The sequence below is a fragment of the Salvelinus sp. IW2-2015 genome, linkage group LG28 (assembly GCF_002910315.2).
Source record: "Salvelinus sp. IW2-2015 linkage group LG28, ASM291031v2, whole genome shotgun sequence".
Taxonomy (NCBI): domain Eukaryota; kingdom Metazoa; phylum Chordata; class Actinopteri; order Salmoniformes; family Salmonidae; genus Salvelinus; species Salvelinus sp. IW2-2015.
Window position 1 is genome coordinate 9973385 of NC_036868.1, and position 20001 is coordinate 9993385.

The following is a 20001-nucleotide window of genomic DNA, read 5'->3' on the forward strand; positions in this document are numbered from 1 at the left end:
ATTTTCTTCATATCATGCTCCTTTAGACCTGTCTAAAATAAATAATGGATTCATTGTGAAGGTGTAGGCTATATTACATGGATTTATTAGACTTTTTAAAAAGGCTTGTAGGCTATGTGTGTAAGCCAGGAGATAATACAATTGTTTATGTTAATTAACGGTAAATTACCGTGAGACAGACAGCTATTTGCTTGACAATCACCGGCTGACAAAATTTCAGGCCACAGCCCTTAGGCATGACAGTTGAACTAAGCTCATTAGGCATTTATAAGTTATATTCTTCAAGAACTAATGGGTATGTGTCATCAATCTATAAGTCCAAAAATGGATATAGCAACTACAGATTCTAGCTTTAAGAGTTCATTGCATCTAGTGTTGCACTGATTTTTATTGAAGAAAATGAAAACAGAAAGAGCTGTATAAAAAAGATAACATTTTTGAGAGGCAGCAAAAACATTCACTGGTCCAAAAAACATGTATAATCCATACATATTTAATCATACAGTGAGAGTAGTTGTGAGATTAAATACATTCATAAAGTGAAGAATGAGGCAGCATTCCTTTGAGGAACCTTATAGCGAAAGTGATGCAAGATCTTGTTTAGTATTGCACAATCCTTGACCTCTAGTGCATAGACAAGGCTACGGTCCATTATAATCAGCAGGTATTAAACAAGCCTATTCCGGGCCTATTCTGTGTGTATTATTCTTACTATAGTATTAATTCACAATCAACGAAAACATGATTTCAATATCTCAGGATAGTCAGAAATTAAAACAGCAAAAGCCTGGACACAAAATCATTGGTCCATAGAATAAGAGACTACTATATACGCGGAGAATACAGTACCAACCATTAGGAACACCTTCCTAATATTGAGTTGCACCCCTTCCCCCTTTTGCACTCAGAACAGCCTCAATTCGTCGTGGCATGGACATGACAATCTGTCAAAAGCGTTCGACAGGGATGCTGGCCCATGTTGACGTCAATGCTTCCCACAGTTGTGTCAAGTTGGCTGGATGTCCTTTGGGTGGTGGCCCATTCTTCAAACACACGGGAAACTGTTGAGTGTGAAAAACCCAGCTGTGTTGCAGTTCTTGACACAAACCAGTGTGCCTGGCACCTACTACGATACCCCGTTCAAAGTAGTGGAGGCTGCTCAGGGGAGGACGGCTCATAATAATGGCTGGGACGGAGTTAATGGAATGGCATCAAACACATGGAAAACATGTGTTTAATGTATCTGATACCATTCCACTAATTCCGCTCCAAAGTCCTCCCCAATTAAGGTGCCACCAGTGGTTCAAAGGCACCTACATCTTTTGTCTTGCCCATTCACCCTCTGAATGGCACACAATCCATGTCTCAATCGTCTCAAGGTTTAAAAATCCTTCTTTAACCGGTCTCCTCCCCCTTCATCTACTCTGACGTGGATTTAACAAGTGACTTCATTAAGGGATCACAGCTTTCACCTGGTCAGCCTGTGTCATGGAAAGAGGTGTTCTTAATGTTTTGTATACTCACTGTATGTGTCTGCAGATAGCATACAGTATGTATATGCCAAAAGAACATACTCTTTATATCATATAGAATTTAAGGAGTTAAATTAATAATTATTAATTCATTACTGATTGACAAATAGAAGCCAACAATGGCACAATGACAAAGTTCCCTTAAAAAGTGATCTACTTAAATTTCAATATAATACACTGAACAAAAATATATAACGCAACATGCAACAATTTTACTGAGTTACAATTCACATAAGGAAATCAGTCAACTGAAATAAATTCATTAGGCCCTAATCTATGGATTTCACATGACTGGGTAGTAGTGCAGCCATGGGTGGGCATAGACTAACCCACTTGGGAGTCAGGCCCACCCACTGGTGAGCCAGGCTCAGCCAATCAAAATTATTTTTCCCCCACAAAAGGGCTTTATTACAGACATAAATACTCCTCAGTTTCATCACCAGTCCAGGTGGCTGGTCTCAAGACGATCCCGCAGGTGAAGAAACTTGATGTGGAGGTCCTGGGCTGGTGTGGTTACACGTGGTCTGCGGTTGTAAGACCGGTTGGATGTACTGCCAAATTCTCTAAAACAATTTAGAGGCAGCTTATGGTAGAGAAATGGACATGACATTTTCTGGTGGACATTCCTGCAGTCAACGTGCCAATTGCACGCTCCCTCAAAACTTGAGACATCTGTGGCATTGTGCCCCTGTGTAATGATCACGCTGTTTAATCAGCTTCTTGATATGCCACACCTGTCAGGTGGATGGATTATCTTGGCAAAGCAGAAATGTTCACTAACAGGGATGTAAACAAATTTGTGCACACAATAAGAGAAATAAGCTTTTTGTGCATGTGGAAAAAATTCTGCGATCTTTTATTTCAGCTCATGAAACATTGGACCAAAACTTTACATTTTGCGTTTATATTTTTGTTCAGTATAGTAAAGTGACAGTACGAAACAGCTGTCGCATTTGTCTTCATTTTACAAGCAATGGCCTTGAGACTTAATCCTAAAGAATCATGAAACTGCCAGGACCAAAGTGTGTGAAAAGCAGCATCATCATCCTTTAACTGATGCCCAGATGATTAAACCAACGACAACAGCAAGTACGACCAGAACGACAATGAGAATGCAGATCTTCTTTCTAGATTTGCGCTGAAAGGGTCAGAAGAAACACTTAATGTGATACGCAAATTGATTCGATGCAGTGTTGTAACAATTTATTTACTAATTTACTTGAATAATGATGTACTTATTCAAGAATAATTTCCATGTTACCTACCTGATAGTCTGCAGCCTGTGCTAACTGCTGGGTGGCATTCTGAACATGAAGGTCGGCAGTTTCGACATTGGCCTCTATACTGTCTAGAGGTGTAAGAAAATACAGTGAAAGGGTCATTCTCTCACAGAAGTTCACAGTTTAGGTTGAATGTTTTGTTAACTTTGCAGAAAAGTTGGATGTTTACTTCAGAACACTGTTACTTTTGACTTCTACACTATGACGATGATTCAACTCTCAGAGGATGTCAGTTTTAACACCTTGAATTGATCCTCTGAGTGTTGTGTGACATATTTCAGTGTGTGTGTGTGTGTGGCATAGCTGTTTGTCATCCTCTGTTCCCAGAACACTCGTTAGACTCTTCTCCATAAAGGCTCCTAAACATGCAGTATGTTGTCAATGTTTTGAAAGTGGAAGAGTTTGATGTATTCAGAAGTCGAGGCGTAAATGACTGCATGGATGCTTACCGATCATATCACCCTGCTCATGGACCATCATTCCCAAGTCCTTAAATATTTCATTTATATCTGTAATATCAGACTGAAAAAAAAGTAAAACCATGACAACATAACAGATTAAATAAACTGGATAGATATCCATTACGTAAGTGTGATTTGCAGGATAGCATAAGGTGTGCTTACTGTTTGGCTTACTGTATACATTTACTGAAAGTCAACCAATGTAATTTGGAGGAACAATAGACCTCCTACAAAATCTTAATTCAACCCTGAATCTTGCACATTAATCGAGTTCGATGACCGCACACATGGTTCGTGTTTATGAGTAACAATAGGTGAGTGCTGTCACCTCTAGCTGTCTGATGGAAGTCTCTCTCTCCTGGATGAGCTGCAGGTCTTCCTCGGTGATGGCCACCTCCTGGGACTGTGACTGGACCTGGGCCTGCCCCCCACTGCAAAGTCAGACATGGGAAACATGGTCAACCACCCAAAGCAAACACTCACCTCCCACTCTGTCAGGCTGGGCCAGAGAAAGATGGGCCTGTAAAGACTGACATGATAACACTAAAGTAGATCGTTCGATAAACAAGCAGACCAGTAGCAGTCAGAGATTAGTAAACTGTGGGTTTTGTATGTGAACATTCCTTTCATGGTTAAAACCCCTGTAGGTCTAAGCCCTTACATCACAATATCTACTAAGCTAACATATGGAATTGTTTTAAGATGGTCATAAAATGTCAAATTTAACCATTTGATTTGGAATTTTAGGACCCCTGCAGGTATAAAATTWAAAATATTTGATGAAACATTGAATTTGGCCTCAACGCATTGAATAACACATTCAGAAATGGGAAAACAGACAGAAAAAAATAAACCATAAAGGAACAAGGTTTTGAAGTGTCTGTCCTATATCTGAGAGAGAGAAGAACATTTATTTTACCCCCTATTCACTTTTTGCAATTTGTACAGCCCGGTCATGGGTTACCTTCACACGACTCCTGTAGACCAGATGAACAGAACCTTTGTGTTCGTGAGAGTCTCCCCTTTCGTTTATTGATGACATATTAGTTTGTATCTCCAACGGTTCCGTCTGGATGGTCGGTTTTGTGAGAAGACCTCTTCGAAGTCAGGATGTCCGCGACAGAAAATTCAGACAACTGCCGTAAAACATATAGGATGTTGTAGAGCAAAACAACCAACGCTGCCGTGATCGCGAGAGTCTACCTTTACGATAGTGGTGACATTACGGGGCGTTCGAGACAACTGGAATTCCGAGTTCAATGACCATTCCAAAAGATTTTTCCCAGTCGGACCTAGTTTTTTCAGAGTTCCCAGTTGTCTTGAACGCACTGAAGTCAGATTTCCGAGTTACCGGTTGTTTTGAACGCGAAATTAGTTTGTAGCTCACATGGTTCGGGTTTTACAGCCAATTTCATGATGATTTTCTTGTCCGGATCCTCTCATGTGTAGAAAAAGGCAGCTTTCACAAGCCCCATGTCATGGAATAGGCGCAAACGTCATAATGGCAGAAAGAGGGGATTGAGCTGCAGGCTCTACAAGAAATGGTAAGTCTCTAGCATAGTGGAGCTTCAAATCGACTGTAGGGGGTACAGAGGAGCAATTCATAGTAGAACAAAAGGTTGACCCTATATAGTCACAAAACAGGACATTAAAAATAGAGCTAAACCCTAATAGACCAAATAAATATTCTCTCCACTGTTGTGGTGTTGAGAAAAGAAGATGTTTACATCCTTCACAACTGTAGGCAACAATAATTGAATCAGGATTATAAACTCTGGGTAAATCCACAAAATAGTGTGTCTACAGCGGTTTCTTCCTCTGTAGTCAGGATGCAGTTTTATGTGGGGACAAACAGTGGGTTGTATTTAGACAGCTTGCACAGTATGTTTAGTGCAGTATGTCTGTGCACTATGGCACTCAAAAGAACTAGACCACTGAAATGTTGAACTCTGACCTTTCAAAGGAGTTTCCATTTCCTCCAAAGCTGTCGTCAGGAAAGCCACCCTGAGGGGGGACAGAACAGTCAGCCTGATGCACTCGCATTTCAGGTGCGATTTGATTTGTTTGTGTAAAGCATTGACTACTAACCGACACTCTGGACTCGGCACGGACTCTAGCAACAAACTCCTTCTCTTTCTGAGCAGCCTGCCTCTGTGTCTTTTGGAAATTGGCCAGTGCATTGGAGAAGTCATTGATAAGGCGATCTTTCTGGATCTTTCTCTGGCGCTAGAAGAGGTAAACAAATTAGCAAACATCACATACTGTACAGTGTACATGATACTGTGTCATAGCACTCTTCAATTTCAACCGATTGACAACTATTCTTAGGACTTCTGTCTCAGGCCACTACGCCCTACTTTACATAAGATGTTAGTATTTCACTTCTGCTTATTATAACATATTTATATGAATTTTGTTAGCAAGAAATACAACTAGAATGCGTTTGTAAAAACCGTCCCATAGGGCGGCGCACAATTGGCCCAGCGTCGTCCGGGTTTGGCCGGTGTAGGCCGTCATTGTAAATAAGAACTTGTTCTTAACTGACTTTCCTCTAGTTAAATAAAGGTTAAATGAAAAACCATCTAAGACCGTATTGAAAAACAGAAATTGTGGCTGTAAGAATTTAATTATTCCTGCCAATGGCATGCGTTCCAGCCATTCCTTATGAACTTTACAAGAATGCATTCATTTCTTTCTTTACCACACACAAGCACAAATTCCTTCAACATTGTGGGATATCTGCTGTCGGGAAAAATGTTCATGCTGTGTGCCTTGGGCCTTCCTTGAACAAGAACCCCCACAACTACAAAAACAGGAAATAAAAGCCCAATGTGCTTAAGAATAGCGCACCAGCTGAATTTATAAATAAGACGGGGTACCTTACAGTTTCCTGTTATAGTTCATTACACAATGTAATGAAAAAGTGTTAATTATTTAAAGAATTACATTTTGAGAAGAATTTATCTAATGTATTATCTCAAATGGGTAAATTGAATGACAGGTGCCTAAAATAAAAGATGCAAAAACAGCATGTACATTTATTTTATATTGCAGGGTTTAAACGCTTGCCTGTAGATGGCGACATGTGCTGTTTAATGACATGCATTCTTAAAAAGGTGAACTGAGGACACTATAGCAATTTTTTTGTGTTAAGAGACTCACAAGGAACAGGTAATCCAGGGACCAGCTTGGACAGCACAGGCCCGCCCACCTAACATGTGACCAATGAGCACTGAGGTGCTGTTCACATATTAATGTATGAATAACATTCTGTCTGCTATTGGGCATTACACTACACGTTCCATGCAGTGCACACAATTCCTATACATTTTGTTGCTCGTTGTAAATTAAGTTGAAGCTACCGTACAAAAAAAAAGTTGATTACCTGTTCAGTTGTGACAGGCAAAGAGCCAAATTCCTTCACACATCGGTCTGTTTCTTTGGCAAGGTGGTTGACATTTTGCTGTTTCTGCTGCCTACATTTGAAAAGTCAAAAGTGTCATTTAGATAACATTCCACAGAAATAAACATAGCAGCATGTAATAACTTTAAAAGCTACACACTACAAGAGCCCTCTTCTGATTAGAGCAGAACTCACAGTTGCTGTCTGAGCTCAGTTGTGTCTTGTGTTGTTCCCAACTGATTCACAATTCTCTGTATTTCAGATGCTGGTAGAAACAGGGCACAAATATTGTGACAAAACAATAACAGTACGTGTGTTCATTCAATAGGAAAAGTATTCAATTTGAAAGTAAATTCAAAAGAGAAAAAAAAAAATGATGTAAAAGGTATATTAATACTTCTGAGTCATTCCCCAGGCCTCATGAGAAGTATAGTAGCCTACAGGCCTACTAAATTCAGAGGATATGACAAAACTTGTGTACTGATTTACATGTGTGCACAGCTTGTCCATATATCTCAATTACTTTGTTGTGTTATCTTCTGGATGTTGGAGATTATCGTCTGAGTAAGCACATTTGGGTCCTGCACTTTTCCATACTGGTAGGCCATGGTTGACACATTGGGAGTCTCCCGAAGACCTTGAAATATAAAATGTTACAAGTATTGTTGTAGGTCAGTCACTCACACAGCTTCAGTTCATTCCACCGGCTTTAGGCATTATGTTCACTCATTCCCCTAGACATACTGTAGCGCGTCACCAAAGTGGTAAAAATCCCATTTGCTTGTATAAAATTGTTTTAAAATTAATAAACCTACATATTGTATTCATGAATATTGAACATACTAATAATAGGCTGTCGGTAAGAGTAAGAAATTAATGTACACAGGGTACATTCTGCATTCAGCAGCCTTCCACTCAGATTAGATAGGCCTTCAAAGAGGCTAGGCATAGATGTCAGCTCAAAGTCTAATTTTGATTTAGCCTACATTTGGTTGAGTTGCCAACTAACATGAATACAAAGTGAACGCAACAAAAAAATGTCACCATGTCACTGGATTTAGGTTAACAGTTTGGGTGATAAGACAAAATGCCTTTACGTTGAGGACTTTTCGCAAATCCAATGTTTTCCCTGTTGATTCAACATCCTCACATAGACTTTTGGGTATAAATGATGTGGAAACAATGATTCAATACATTTTTGCCCAGTGGGAGGCCACCTACAGGACAAGCTAATATGCTGACCACACCGCCTGTGTTGCAAAATAACTGTACACATACATGTTATTCAATCATTTCATCCAAACGGCTCGCTCGCGTCAACGAGCATCTGCATAGCCAGGCGCTAAAATTGAACTTGTTTCTATTTTTGACTCCTGACATGCTGCAAGTCCCGCCTCTCCCATCTCCTCATAGTTTTTTAGGAAAATAACCACGTTGGTGATTGAAAGATGAACTGAGGTCCACACTCCACAGCTAGCACAGTGGATCTAGGCCGATTCCGGCTGAGAGTAGGGGCACTTTACCGACGTCATGTGGCCCGAGTCTGGGCCGCCTTCGGCAGAATTACTTATGGCTAGGATGCGGGGATTGAGCTCGGGCCGATTCCGTTGTGAGTTATCTGGCCCAAATGTATTACTTGGGGCTCGGGCCGATTGGGGCTAACGTTACTCTCTGGCAGATGCTTACACAGGCTGCTTTATATAATTAACATTTCATTATTAATTTTTCCATATTTTCTCATTGTTTCTGTGATCAAAAAATACAATTAAATGAAATTCTTTAAGAGTCCTGTCTAGTATTTTGATACTTTGTGCAAGGCAATTGATAAGCATTAAAAAGTTTGTGGATGGAGCCTCGCGAGTGGCGCAGCAGTCTACAACACTGCAACGCAGTGCAAACTGCATTGCTACAGATGCTGGTTCGAGACCCGTGCTGGCCGCAACCCGGGAGACCCATGAGGCGACACACAATTGGCCCAGCGTCGTCCGAGTTAAGAGAGGATTTTTGCCGGTCGGAATGTCCTTGTCCTATCGTGCTGTAGCGACTCCTATCGTGCTATAGCGACTCCTGTGGCGGGCCAGGCGCACGCACGCTGACACAGTCACCAGGTGTATGGTGTTTCTCCGACACAAAATGTTTTTTTTTGTGGATGGGTATAATTTGTATGTTTAAAATGTATAATAGTAATATTTCAAATTAGGTAATTGTGTATGCGTTTATTTAAATTTGCATCGGGCCGCTTCTGGGGTGATTCTGGTAAGATGCAGGTAAAGTCGGCTGAATTCGGGTAGACGAGTCCGACACCGGGCCGATTCGATCAGTTCCGGCACCCCGGAAGAGGGCCGCTTCTGGGCCGATTACTCATTGCTAGCTGGGTCCAGTCCAGTCCGTGGTGGTATTGCACCTTAAAAGTTGGTTGCCAACCGTCATATAAAGTCCACAGAAGAAGTGATTACTAGAAACTAAKTAGGTTATGCTTTTTATCTGTAGATTAATTGTTGGAGTAGAAAACACACGATTTTGTGCTGACTCAAAATGGGTCAAAATTCTTCCAAGATCCAGAAAAAAAAGGACCTTGTGAATTTCAGGTAAAATAATACCCCAGGACAAATTAGCTAGCAACAGTAAGCTAGCTGGGTATATTACCATGACGGTTTCATGCGTTTCGACTGTCTGCAAATTAATATAGTTTGTTTTGATATGTCAACCTGCGTGTCTTCATCGCGTCTGGTGTGGTGGACAAAATCAACATACGTGCACGGTCTAGTCGGCATGTAACGCTCTCAACCTGAAGAACGAGGCCAGAAAGATGCGGAAATACAGAAGCCTGAATAACCCGTCTCTATTTGTGACTTATGTCATCATATATACATTTCATCAAACGCAATAGACGTGAATTGTAAAGTACCATGTGAATTTATATCAGGAAATACTGCAGTGTACAGAGGTAAATATACATTGTTTCTTCAGTTGCACAAATGCTGGCAACTGTTTGTGAACGCAGACTATAGACATTAGCATTCCTTTAAGGTCGCATGAGTTTCAGCTTAATTGTCACTTGTCGACATTTCCAAATTATTGCATGCCCAAACATTGCTTTTGGCAAATTTCGGCCAACACTAAATACTTGTTTTCAATGTTTCGTTTACCTTAGTTCTGTCTTGACAGTCTGCCCCGCTTGCACTCTGCTTCCTTATCTGTGTGTCATGCTTTTCAGTCACATGATCTGCTCTGCTTTACAGGGTACCGGCGACTTTTTGGGTTCAACGTCAACTATTAAACCAAAGAAGATAGATTTTTTTTTTAAATCCAAAGATACATTTTATTACATTTTTTACACTTTATTCTACGGTACATAAAAATGACAATAAAAGATCAATAAAAGAGTTAAACGATTTATAAGTCAAACACTGTTAGACAGAAAAGGCCAGGCAAATGTTGACAGCAGTAGAATGAATGTGTGCAGAAGAGGTTTCTCAAATGCTTCTAATCATGTGCCTGCTTGAACACACTATCCAAAGTAGGCAATGTCATTGCTTAGATACAAAAATAAAAAATAACACTGAACCACACACACTACATTTATTGACATGAATCCAATACAAGCAATTTTCTGGGAAGTAAATTCCCTGTACCAGCCATCCGCACCCCCCCCCTAAAAAAGGGCCACCATGAAACATTGTAAAATTGTTTGCAATAAATTAGGTACATACTGTTCACACATAGTTTTACATAATAGTGCTGTAGCTTTACAATGTCCTAGCATGTAGTAGCAAATATATTTATATAGGAGGAATTTTTATAAAATATTTTCAATGTGACAATGAGATTAAGACATTTTTGGAACCAATGATAAAACAGCAGGGGCACAACTTTCACTGGAGTCATGTCCCTCACAGATTCTGAAATTGCATGTTTGTCCCCCCTCAGTTTTATCATTGCAATGTGATACAAAAAGTGGCAGCGGTGTGCTTTAGGGATCGGCTGGATTTAGGACCATGTGAACACCACAGAGTGGGCTGGAGGCCAAATATAAGATCAGAGCTATTTTGGCAGAAGAGATGGGACTCTGAGCCCAAGGACCAGCATTTATATGCCCTTCAAAGAAAGGACAGTGGACCAAGATTCAAAGGTCAGATTAGGAAGCAAGAGTTGGTGTTTGCTCGATTTGCTCTTAGGACATTGCACATTGAACTCGTCATTACACCTGGTTGGCAAACATGTTAATGGTTTGTGTCTGGAGTGTATGGTCGATGAAACGGTGGAGCATGTGTTGTTATATTGTTGTAAGTATGTTGAAGAGAGGAAAAGCTTGAAGTGTAGGGTCATTGAGGTTGGATGAAGTTAGCAGGGCTCTTTTGTATTTTCTCAGAAGTACTGAGTTAGGTAGGAGGATTTAGAAATGTTGTAAACTGTGATTGACTACACACACCCGCACAGTAGGTGGCGGCATGCACCTTTAACGTTTGTTTGCGGACCGCCATTATATCATAGAAGAAGAAGGCTGTGTTGTGCTCTTTCCACAAGTTGTAAAAGCAAGCAGAGTATACTGATGTAGCTGGCAAGGTAACTGCTGTTTAACTTAACAGGAAAACTAAACTAGTGTTTATTCGCAGTGCTGAGCTATTCTTGTAACTGACATGTACAGTAACGTTAGCTAATGTTTCATCCCCTCTCGACTGAGGTGAATGAATTAGCTACGCTAGTTAGTAACGTTAGCTTCCACAGCCAGGTCAGCTCTAGCTAGTTACTGTATCTGTCAGGTGGCTATTATTACTATCCAATGGCTGTTATTTGTATGGAAATGTTTTGTAGCCTTTGTCCCGTTTCAACAGAAGTAAATTCACTTTTGCCAGTTGATGTACCGTTAGAGAGAGCTGGCCAAAAGTTGGCTAATGTTAGCTATTCTTTTGACCTATATCACACTAACAATGAAACCATCAGCCAAACGATTGAAGACTGATATTCTGATGTTTGTTCAGTGCATTGAGAGTTTTTATTAGTCAGCATTGCAWGTAATGTTATTGATTTGTTTTTTTCCCCCTAGCTAATTCCCTACACTTAACACTGACACAGTAATAAACAGTTCTGACGTTACAGGCTTGAGTGGGACCAATTTCTTCATACTGCTCCCACCTGCACCTGCAGCTTTTCATACCGCACCCTACCAGTGGCAAGAACTGGACCCAAACCCAACTGCAGTCCTGCAATGTTATTTTAGGTGTATGTGACGCACCTCACTTGCCATCCATGATCACACCAATCTTCCTCTCTATAGGCAATATCAAATGTGCCAAAATAATAAAGTTAAATTACCAGAGATTCTCACATGGCCCTTACAATATATTAGGCTATCTGTGTTACTGGGCTATATCAGCCAATATGATAGATGTAGTTTGAAGAGGGTGGAGTTGGAGAGACTTGCATTTTCTCTTGAGATATTTTTTTCCCACCTTTTAGAGGATTTTCAGATGGAGAAATATATCAATATTTATTTATAGGCAATGTAGTAAACTATAGCCTAATCATAGGCCTATTTAGGAAGTACATTTCCCTGGAAAGATAGCTGCCCCATGCTTCTCCGTCCAATCATAGGCAATAGCCTACTCTATTTAATTGAGAGCACACGCGCACCTGATCTTGCAGGTATGGCTACTGAACTTGAAGCAGCAAGAATGATGACAGCAACACTTGCTATGTTTTGCATAGGCCTTTAGGATATAGCCTACCTTTTTAGGAGGACGCTTTGCAGGCAGAGACAAATAAATGGGTAATCAATACTTATTGAAAATAAGAAGGCGCAATGCTCGCTCACCATAGCAGCCTAACCTATGTGCACGCTGTGCCTTTTCAATGATGATTACAATCTTTGATTGCACTTCGACTCAGGTTTGTTGAGCGCCCTCCACTTCTTTCCATTGTCAATATTTATTTACAGAAAATGTAGGAAACTACAGTCTAATCATATTTGGGCTCCCGAGTGGTGCAGCGGTCTAAGGCACTGCATTTCAGTGCAAGAGGTGTCACTACAGTCCCTAATTCGAATCCAGGCTGTATCACATCCGGCTGTGATTGGGAGTCCCATAGGGCGGCACACAATGTAAATAAGAATTTGAAATTGTTCTTAACTAGTTAAATAAAGGTAAAAAATATATATATATGATAATTTCATATTTAAGTTAACTGCCACATGATTCTCCGCCCATGTAGGCAGCCTACTCTATTTCAATGAGACCAAACATACTAGGGGACTTGAACTCTAGTATGTGAACTAAGAGAGGTAGGATACTGAAGTTAAAGCAGCGAATTCTGAGTGTGTGAATAATGTGAAAAATATGTGCTTTTAATACAAGAGGTAGGCTAACGCATTTAAAGCAGAAAGAGGACTGTTTCCAAATAACTTGTGGGACCGCAAAAATATTTTTATCCCAAGGTCATCTGTCTGACTGCCGCAGAATGAAAAATGCAGACCGCGCACCAATAATCTCTGTCGGGACCCGCAAGTCCTGCAAGCATCACGGGGGAATGCAGCCCTCTAGTGCACAGTCATCGTACCAGGATCAGATGGTGACAGGGGTCCCAGCAGAGTCAGACAGCCAGGGAAGACCAGACCACAGAGCTCAGGTGAGCAGTATATTAACATCAGTGAATGATACAAAGTTTCATCTTAAATTGATGGGTAGACCTACAGTAGCTACAGGACAGCATCTTAAGCCTAAAGCTTCAGTCTGGGATCTGGGAATAATTATAATTTCAATTATTGAACTGTTGATTCTATTCTTGGATAATACATTGTATAAATGTACACCAAGGTAATTCTTTGTCATGCCTCATCTTAGGAGGATCAGATGGTGACAGGGGTCTCATTAGGGTTAGGCAGCCAGGGAAGGCCAGTCTGTGATGGAGCTGAGGTGAGTTTTTTCAGATACAACACTTTCTTCTCTCTGTGCAGAACACACTGGACAAGCCAGATGCTATTTTAAGACAAACCTCAAGTTGATTTCAAAACTGTATCAAGGGTTGATGTATAGTAAAACAAAAAGGTGAGGAATATCTGGTAGAAGCTATTGATGATGATGATGAATGGATACAGATGTGTTTGAATGCCCAGTCATGTTCATATCGTCTCAGACATAAATGACTGCAGTTTGAGACCATCAATAGAACGTACTATATGCCAGTGAAACTGAATTACATGCACTCAGAAATTTCATTCCACTACTGGAGGTGTAAAACACAAAAGGGGACATATTTGCATATGTTATGGTCTTGTGAAGGCTGGCTGAATTCTTGCAAAGAGTCTGTTCTTTTATCTCAGCATGTCTACAGATTCTCCCTGTTTTTGTTTGCTTGGAAATGTTGATACTGGAGACTGTTATCTGAAGAAACTGTAACCAAGCGTTTATAGTGACCAAGAAATGCATTGCCATTAATTGGAAGGTTGGTTATCCTCCCACAATGTCAAGTTATGTATCACTAGATTTGATTTAATACAAGATTAAGTGTATACTGGGCAACTTTCATAATGTCTGGATGCCTTATATGGAAAACGGTACAACTAAAGGAATCTGTATTGAAAACATGCCCACGTCAGGGCAGATACCTACAGTACATTCGGGGGGGGGGGGATTCAGACCCCTTAACTTTTTCCATTTTTTTTGTTACGATTGGACATGGTTAAGAAAGGCCCACACCTGTCTATATAAGGTCCCACAGTTGACAGTGCATGTCTGAGCAAAAACCAAGCCATGAGTTTGAAGAAATTGTCTGTAGAGCTCAGAGGCGGGATTGTGTCAAGGCACAGATCTGGGGAAGGGTACCAAAGAATAATGCAGCATTGAAGGTCCCCAAGAACACAGTGGCCTCCATCAATGTTAAATGGAAGAAGTTTGGAACCATCAAGACTCTTCCTAGAGCTGACCGCCAGGGAAAACTGAGCAATCGGGGTAAAAGGGCCTTGGTCAAGGGAGGTGACCAAGAACCCATGGTCACTCTGAAAGAGCTCCAGAGTTCTTCTGTGGCGATGGGAGAACCTTCCAAAAGGACAACTATCTCTGCAGCACTCCACCAATCAGGCCTTTATGGTAGAGTGGCCAGACAAAGACACTTCTCAGTAAAAGGCACATGACAGCCTGCTTGGAGGTTGCCAAAAGTCACCCAAAGACTCTCAGACCATGAGAAACAAGATTCTCTGGTCTGATTAAACTCTGGTCTGGTCTGAATGCCAAGCGTCACGTCTGGAGGAATCCTGGCGCCATCCCTACGGTGAAGCATAGTGGTGGCAGCACCATGCTGTGGGGATGTTCTTCAGCGGCAGGGACTGGGAGATTACTCAGGATCGAGGCAAAGATGAATGGAGCAAAGTACAGAGAGATCATTGATGAAAAACCTGCTCCAGAGTGCTCAGGACTTCAGACTGGGGCGAAGGTTCACCTTCCAACAGGACAATGACGCTAAGCAGACAGTCATGACAACACAGGAGTGGCTTCAGGACAAGTCTCTCAATGTCCTTTAGTGACCCAGCCAGCCCGGACTTCAACCTGATCTAACATCTCTGGAGAGACCTGAAAATAGCTGTGCAGCAATGCTCCCGATCCAACCTGCTGGTGCGGTTGGCCCTGGGTTCCTCCTAATGCAAGACAATGCTAGACCTCATGTGGCTGGAGTGTGTCAGCAGTTCCTGCAAGAGGAAGGCATTGATGCTATGGACTGGCCCACCCGTTCCCCAGACCTGAATCCAATTGAGCACATCTGGGACATCATGTCTCGCTCCATCCACCAACGCCACATTGCACCACAGACTGTCCAGGAGTTGGCGGATGCTTTAGTCCAGGTCTGGGAGGAGATCCCTCAGGAGACCATCCGCCACCTCATCAGGAGCATGCCCAGGCGTTGTAGGGAGGTCATACAGGCACGTGGAGGCCACACACACTACTGAGCCTCATTTTGACTTGTTTTAAGGACATTACATCAAAGATCCGCCTGTAGTGTGGTTTTCCACTTTAATTTTGAGTGTGACTCCAAATCCAGACCTCCATGGGTTGATACATTTGATTTCCATTGATAATTTTTGTGTGATTTTGTTGTCAGCACATTCAACTATGTAAAGAAAAAAGTATTTAATAAGAATATTTCATTCATTCAGATCTAGGATGTGTTATTTTAGTGTTCCCTTTATTTTTTTGAGCAGTGTATATTAAATTAACACTACGATAGATAGTAAGATGATGTCATGAGCATGCCTTTTAAACACTTTTTGAGGCACTTTGCTTTTACCAGTATTTAGAGCGTTATGCACTAGTGTTAGTGGAGGTAGAATATTCTAGGAAATGTTCTTTAATTTACAGAAGTTGTCTCCAATCAATCAATCAATGTCTGGTTGTACGTGTGTGTTTGGTAGGGGTAGCTGTATCCAGGGGAGGATTTGACATGATACAATGACTATGAGGTTAAAGTGCAGACTGTCAGCTTTAATTTAAGGCTATTTCATTTGAGAAAGTTAGAAGCACAAATATCATACCCCGAAGACATGCTAACCTCTCACCATAACAATAAGTGGTTAGCATTTTTTGCAGGGGTGTGATATTTTTGCATCTAACTTTCTCACTTATCGTTATTCACGATTCATTCACGATGCACACTTTATCCACAATCATGGTAGTATCCATATTAATGTAGAAGTGTTTCGAACCAATTTACAGTAAAAGTGACTCCAAAATGACACTACATTATTTACCATTAATTTCTATTGGGCACAAAATTATCTGAAACAAACAGCAAATGCATCCAACAAATGTTTAGAGTTAAAAGCTTGATGTAGTAATTGCATGCTATGAATATGGGACCAAATACTTAACTTTTTACTACTTTAATATATGTCCCAATACTTTTGGTCTCATAAAATGGGGCGGGGGGGGGGCTATGTACAAATAGTGTTGTAATTTCTAAACGGTTCACCCGATATGGATGGATATACCCTCAAACGAAAGCTTACAGCCTTCACTTTAACTTAACTCTACACCTCCCTTTGCTCAAGCTGAGCCTTTCCAATGGGCTCGGAAGTTGTAGCAAATAAATTGTCAACCAGACTGCATATCAGATTTTTTTTCAGAGCTGATCTGTATTAGTGGAAAAAAATATCACAATTGGGATGCCTGTCTAAACAGTGTCAATTCCAATTTCGGGGGTTAACCCCGACCGGGACTCAAACCCAGATCCAGCCAACATCTTAACCTCTACGCCAAGAGGGCCAAAACTCTTGACGAGCTTTCTAGGTGTTGGCTTAAGGTCACGACACTATACCCCTTCCTTCGGGAGAGCGTGTCTTCTCACATGTTCTCGCTTCTTAGATGGCCTCACGGGTGCCATCCCACTTCTGATGTCAATGTAGCGAATTCGGGGGGTAGCCCCGACCGGAACTCAAACCCGGATCCAGCAAATGTCAAGCCAAAACTTTAACTGTTGTGGCCACCAAGAGTTTGAACCTCTTAGCTTAATGGTTATGGTGTTGGATTGACAGTTGCTGGAACCAGGTTTGAGTCCTGGTCAGGGTTACCCCTGAACTTGCTACAATACACTTCCATGGTTGGATTCATTGACTCTACCTGCCCCTAATTGACCCTTTTTTGCTACAACTTCCAAGCATTGGGGAGGATCCGCTTGAGCAAAGTGAGATGTAGAATCACTGATCTACAAATAATATTCCCTGCCAAATAATAGGTTTTGTTCAGAGCTATGCCTTCCCTGGCTTAGGGGATCTCCCATAGAGATAGTTAATCAAATCAAAATCAGATGTGTTTATAAAGCCCTTCTTACATCAGCTGATATCTCAAAGTGCTGTACAGAAACCCAGCCTAAAACCCCAAACAGCAAGCAATGCAGGTGTAGAAGCACGGTGGCTAGGAAAAACTCCCTAGAAAGGCCAGAACCTAGGAAGAAACCGAGAGAGGAGCCAGGCTATGAAGGGTGGCCAGTCCTCTTCTGGCTGTGCCGGGTGGAGATTATAACAGAACACGGCCAAGATGTTCAAATGTTCATAGATGACCAGCAGGGTCAAATAATAATAATCACAGTGGATGTCGAGGGTGCAACAGGTCAGCACCTCAGTTAGAGGACATACCATTGTATCTGTCCCATTATGGCATCTGTGAGAGCGTGGGCATCTCAATTTTTTCTCCATTATGGCATCTCCATTTCGAAGTAGTCAATTTTCTTCTTCTACTACTTCTATGAGTTGGTAAACAAACTGAAAGGGTGCATACTGCCACCTGTAATGTGTTACTTGAACAGGTTTAAAACCATGATTGCTCAAGGCCAGCCTTTCTTAAAGTATGGGTCGTGGACCTGTTAATGGTGGGTCGCAATGTGTCAGTGTAAATTTATAATTGTTTCATTAATTACTAGAATTGATTTGGCCAAGTGCATCGGCGCTCTCTGCTCAGTGCGCTTTCTGCTTAAGCAGCGGTCTCTGCTCAGTTTGGCAGCTGCGCGAGTGTGAGAGGGAGATGTCCGTGTGCTTTGCGGTTTACCGGATCTTTTTTTCTGCAGTTTTCTTGAAGATCACGACACACACGATGATGCGCTGTCAGCCACTGACTTGTCATTCCCACTCGCCATCACTCACCGCTGTCATCAAATGGACTCATGCTAGCCGCAAGTTCTTACTGAGCTCAAATGTCATGAAACGCATATACAGTGATTAGTTTCTCTCTCTTTCATACAAGCTTATAACGAGGAGCGCCCACAATGTGTATTGTGTGTGGAAGTGCTTAGTAATGAGTCTCGCATAACGAACAAATTAATAAAACGACACGTCCTGACCAAACATCCACAGCATGATGGTAAACCCAGGAAGTTATTTCAGAACAGTTCTTTCTTTTCTCTGTATATATAAATGATGTCGCTCTTGTTACTGGTGATTCTCTGATCTACCTCTACGCAGACGACACCATTCTGTATACATCTGGCCCTTCTTTGGACACTTAACAAACCTCGAAATGACTTTCAATGCCATACAACACTCCTTACGTGGCCTCCAACTGCTCTTAAATACTAGTAAAACTAAATGCATGCTCTTCAACTGATTTCTGCCCGCGGCTGCTCGTCCGACTAGCATCACTACTCTGGACGGTTCTAACATAGAATATGTGGACAACTACAAATACCTAGGTGTCTGGTTAGACTGTAAACTCTCCTTCCAGACTAACATTAAGCATCTCCAATCCAAAATTAAATCTAGAATCGGCTTCCTATTTCTCAACAAAGCCTCCTTCACTCATGCTGCCAAACATACTCTCGTAAAACTGACTATCCTACCGATCCTTGACTTCGGCGATGTCATTTACAAAATAGCCTCCAACACTCTACTCAGCAAATTGGATGTAGTCTATCACAGGGCCATCCGTTTTGTCACCAAAGCCCCATATACTACCCACCACTGCAACCTGTACGCTCTCGTTGGCTGGCCCTCGCTACATATTTGTCAACCCACTGGCTCCAGGTCATCTATAAGTCTTTGCTAGGTAAAGCCCCGCCTTATCTCAGCTCACTGGTCACCATTGCAACACCCACCCGTAGCACGTGCTCCAGCAGGTATATTTTCCTGGTCATCCCCAAAGCCAACACCTCCTTTGGCCACCCTTCCTTTCAGTTCTCTGCTGCAAAAATCTCTGAAGCTGGAGACATATCTCCCTCACTAACTTTAAGCATCAGCTGTCAAAGCAGCTTACCGATCACTGCACCTGTACACAGCCCATCTGTAAATAGCCCACCCAACTACCTCATCCCCATATTGTTCTTTATTTTTCTCTTTTGCACCCCAGTATCTCTACTTGCACATCATCATCTGCACATCTATCACTCCAGTGTTAATGCTAAATTGTAATTATTTCGCCACTATGGCCTATGTATTGCCTTACCTCCCTAATCTTACTACATTTGGACACACTGTACATAGATTTGTCTATTGTGTTATTGACTGTACATTTGTTTATGTGTAACTCTGTGTTGTTGTTTTTGCCACACTGCTTTGCTTCGTCTTGGCCAGGTCGCAGTTGTAAATGAGAACTTGTTCTCAACTGGCCGACCTGGTTACATAATAAATAAATAAAAAACAGGCCAGAATGCTTCAGGAAACAGTGCCTCGACAATGGAAAAGTAAGTCAGCTAGCAAGGCGTTGTTGTCATTTTACAGCAGGTGATGATAAGCAGAAATAAGGGAGTACTAACTAACTCTCATAGTAGTAGATGTGAGTTTCTCTTTCAAACAATCCCCTGGCCTTGTACACAGCTAATAGCTAACATTCACCAAAGCAAGCTAGCTACTG

At 41.5% G+C, this 20001-nt stretch overlaps 1 protein-coding gene across 1 annotated transcript; it reads right to left on the reverse strand.

Annotated features, from left to right (window-relative positions):
* Window positions 1–2367: 2367 nt before the first annotated feature.
* Window positions 2368–9931, reverse strand: LOC111954392 (syntaxin-7-like). Its single transcript, XM_023974109.2, has 10 exons — window positions 9826–9931; window positions 7200–7313; window positions 6872–6941; window positions 6659–6749; window positions 5362–5499; window positions 5228–5277; window positions 3602–3704; window positions 3262–3334; window positions 2798–2880; window positions 2368–2670 (listed from the first exon to the last, which is right to left on the reverse strand). Exons 2-10 carry the CDS (start codon window positions 7282–7284, stop codon window positions 2575–2577), a joined length of 789 nt encoding a protein of 262 aa, XP_023829877.1. The 5' UTR covers window positions 7285–7313; window positions 9826–9931; the 3' UTR covers window positions 2368–2574.
* Between the last annotated feature and the right edge of the window lie 10070 nt (window positions 9932–20001).

Coding starts and splice junctions, on each gene's coding strand:
- LOC111954392 (XM_023974109.2), bottom strand. CDS start 7,284: ATGGCCTACCAGTATGGAAAAGTGCAGGACCCAAATGTGCTTACTCAG. Junction 5,500..6,658: donor TGCCTGTCACAACTGAACAG/GTAATCAACTTT, acceptor TACCTCTTCTAG/CGCCAGAGAAAGATCCAGAA. Junction 5,278..5,361: donor GTGCCGAGTCCAGAGTGTCG/GTTAGTAGTCAA, acceptor GTCCCCCCTCAG/GGTGGCTTTCCTGACGACAG.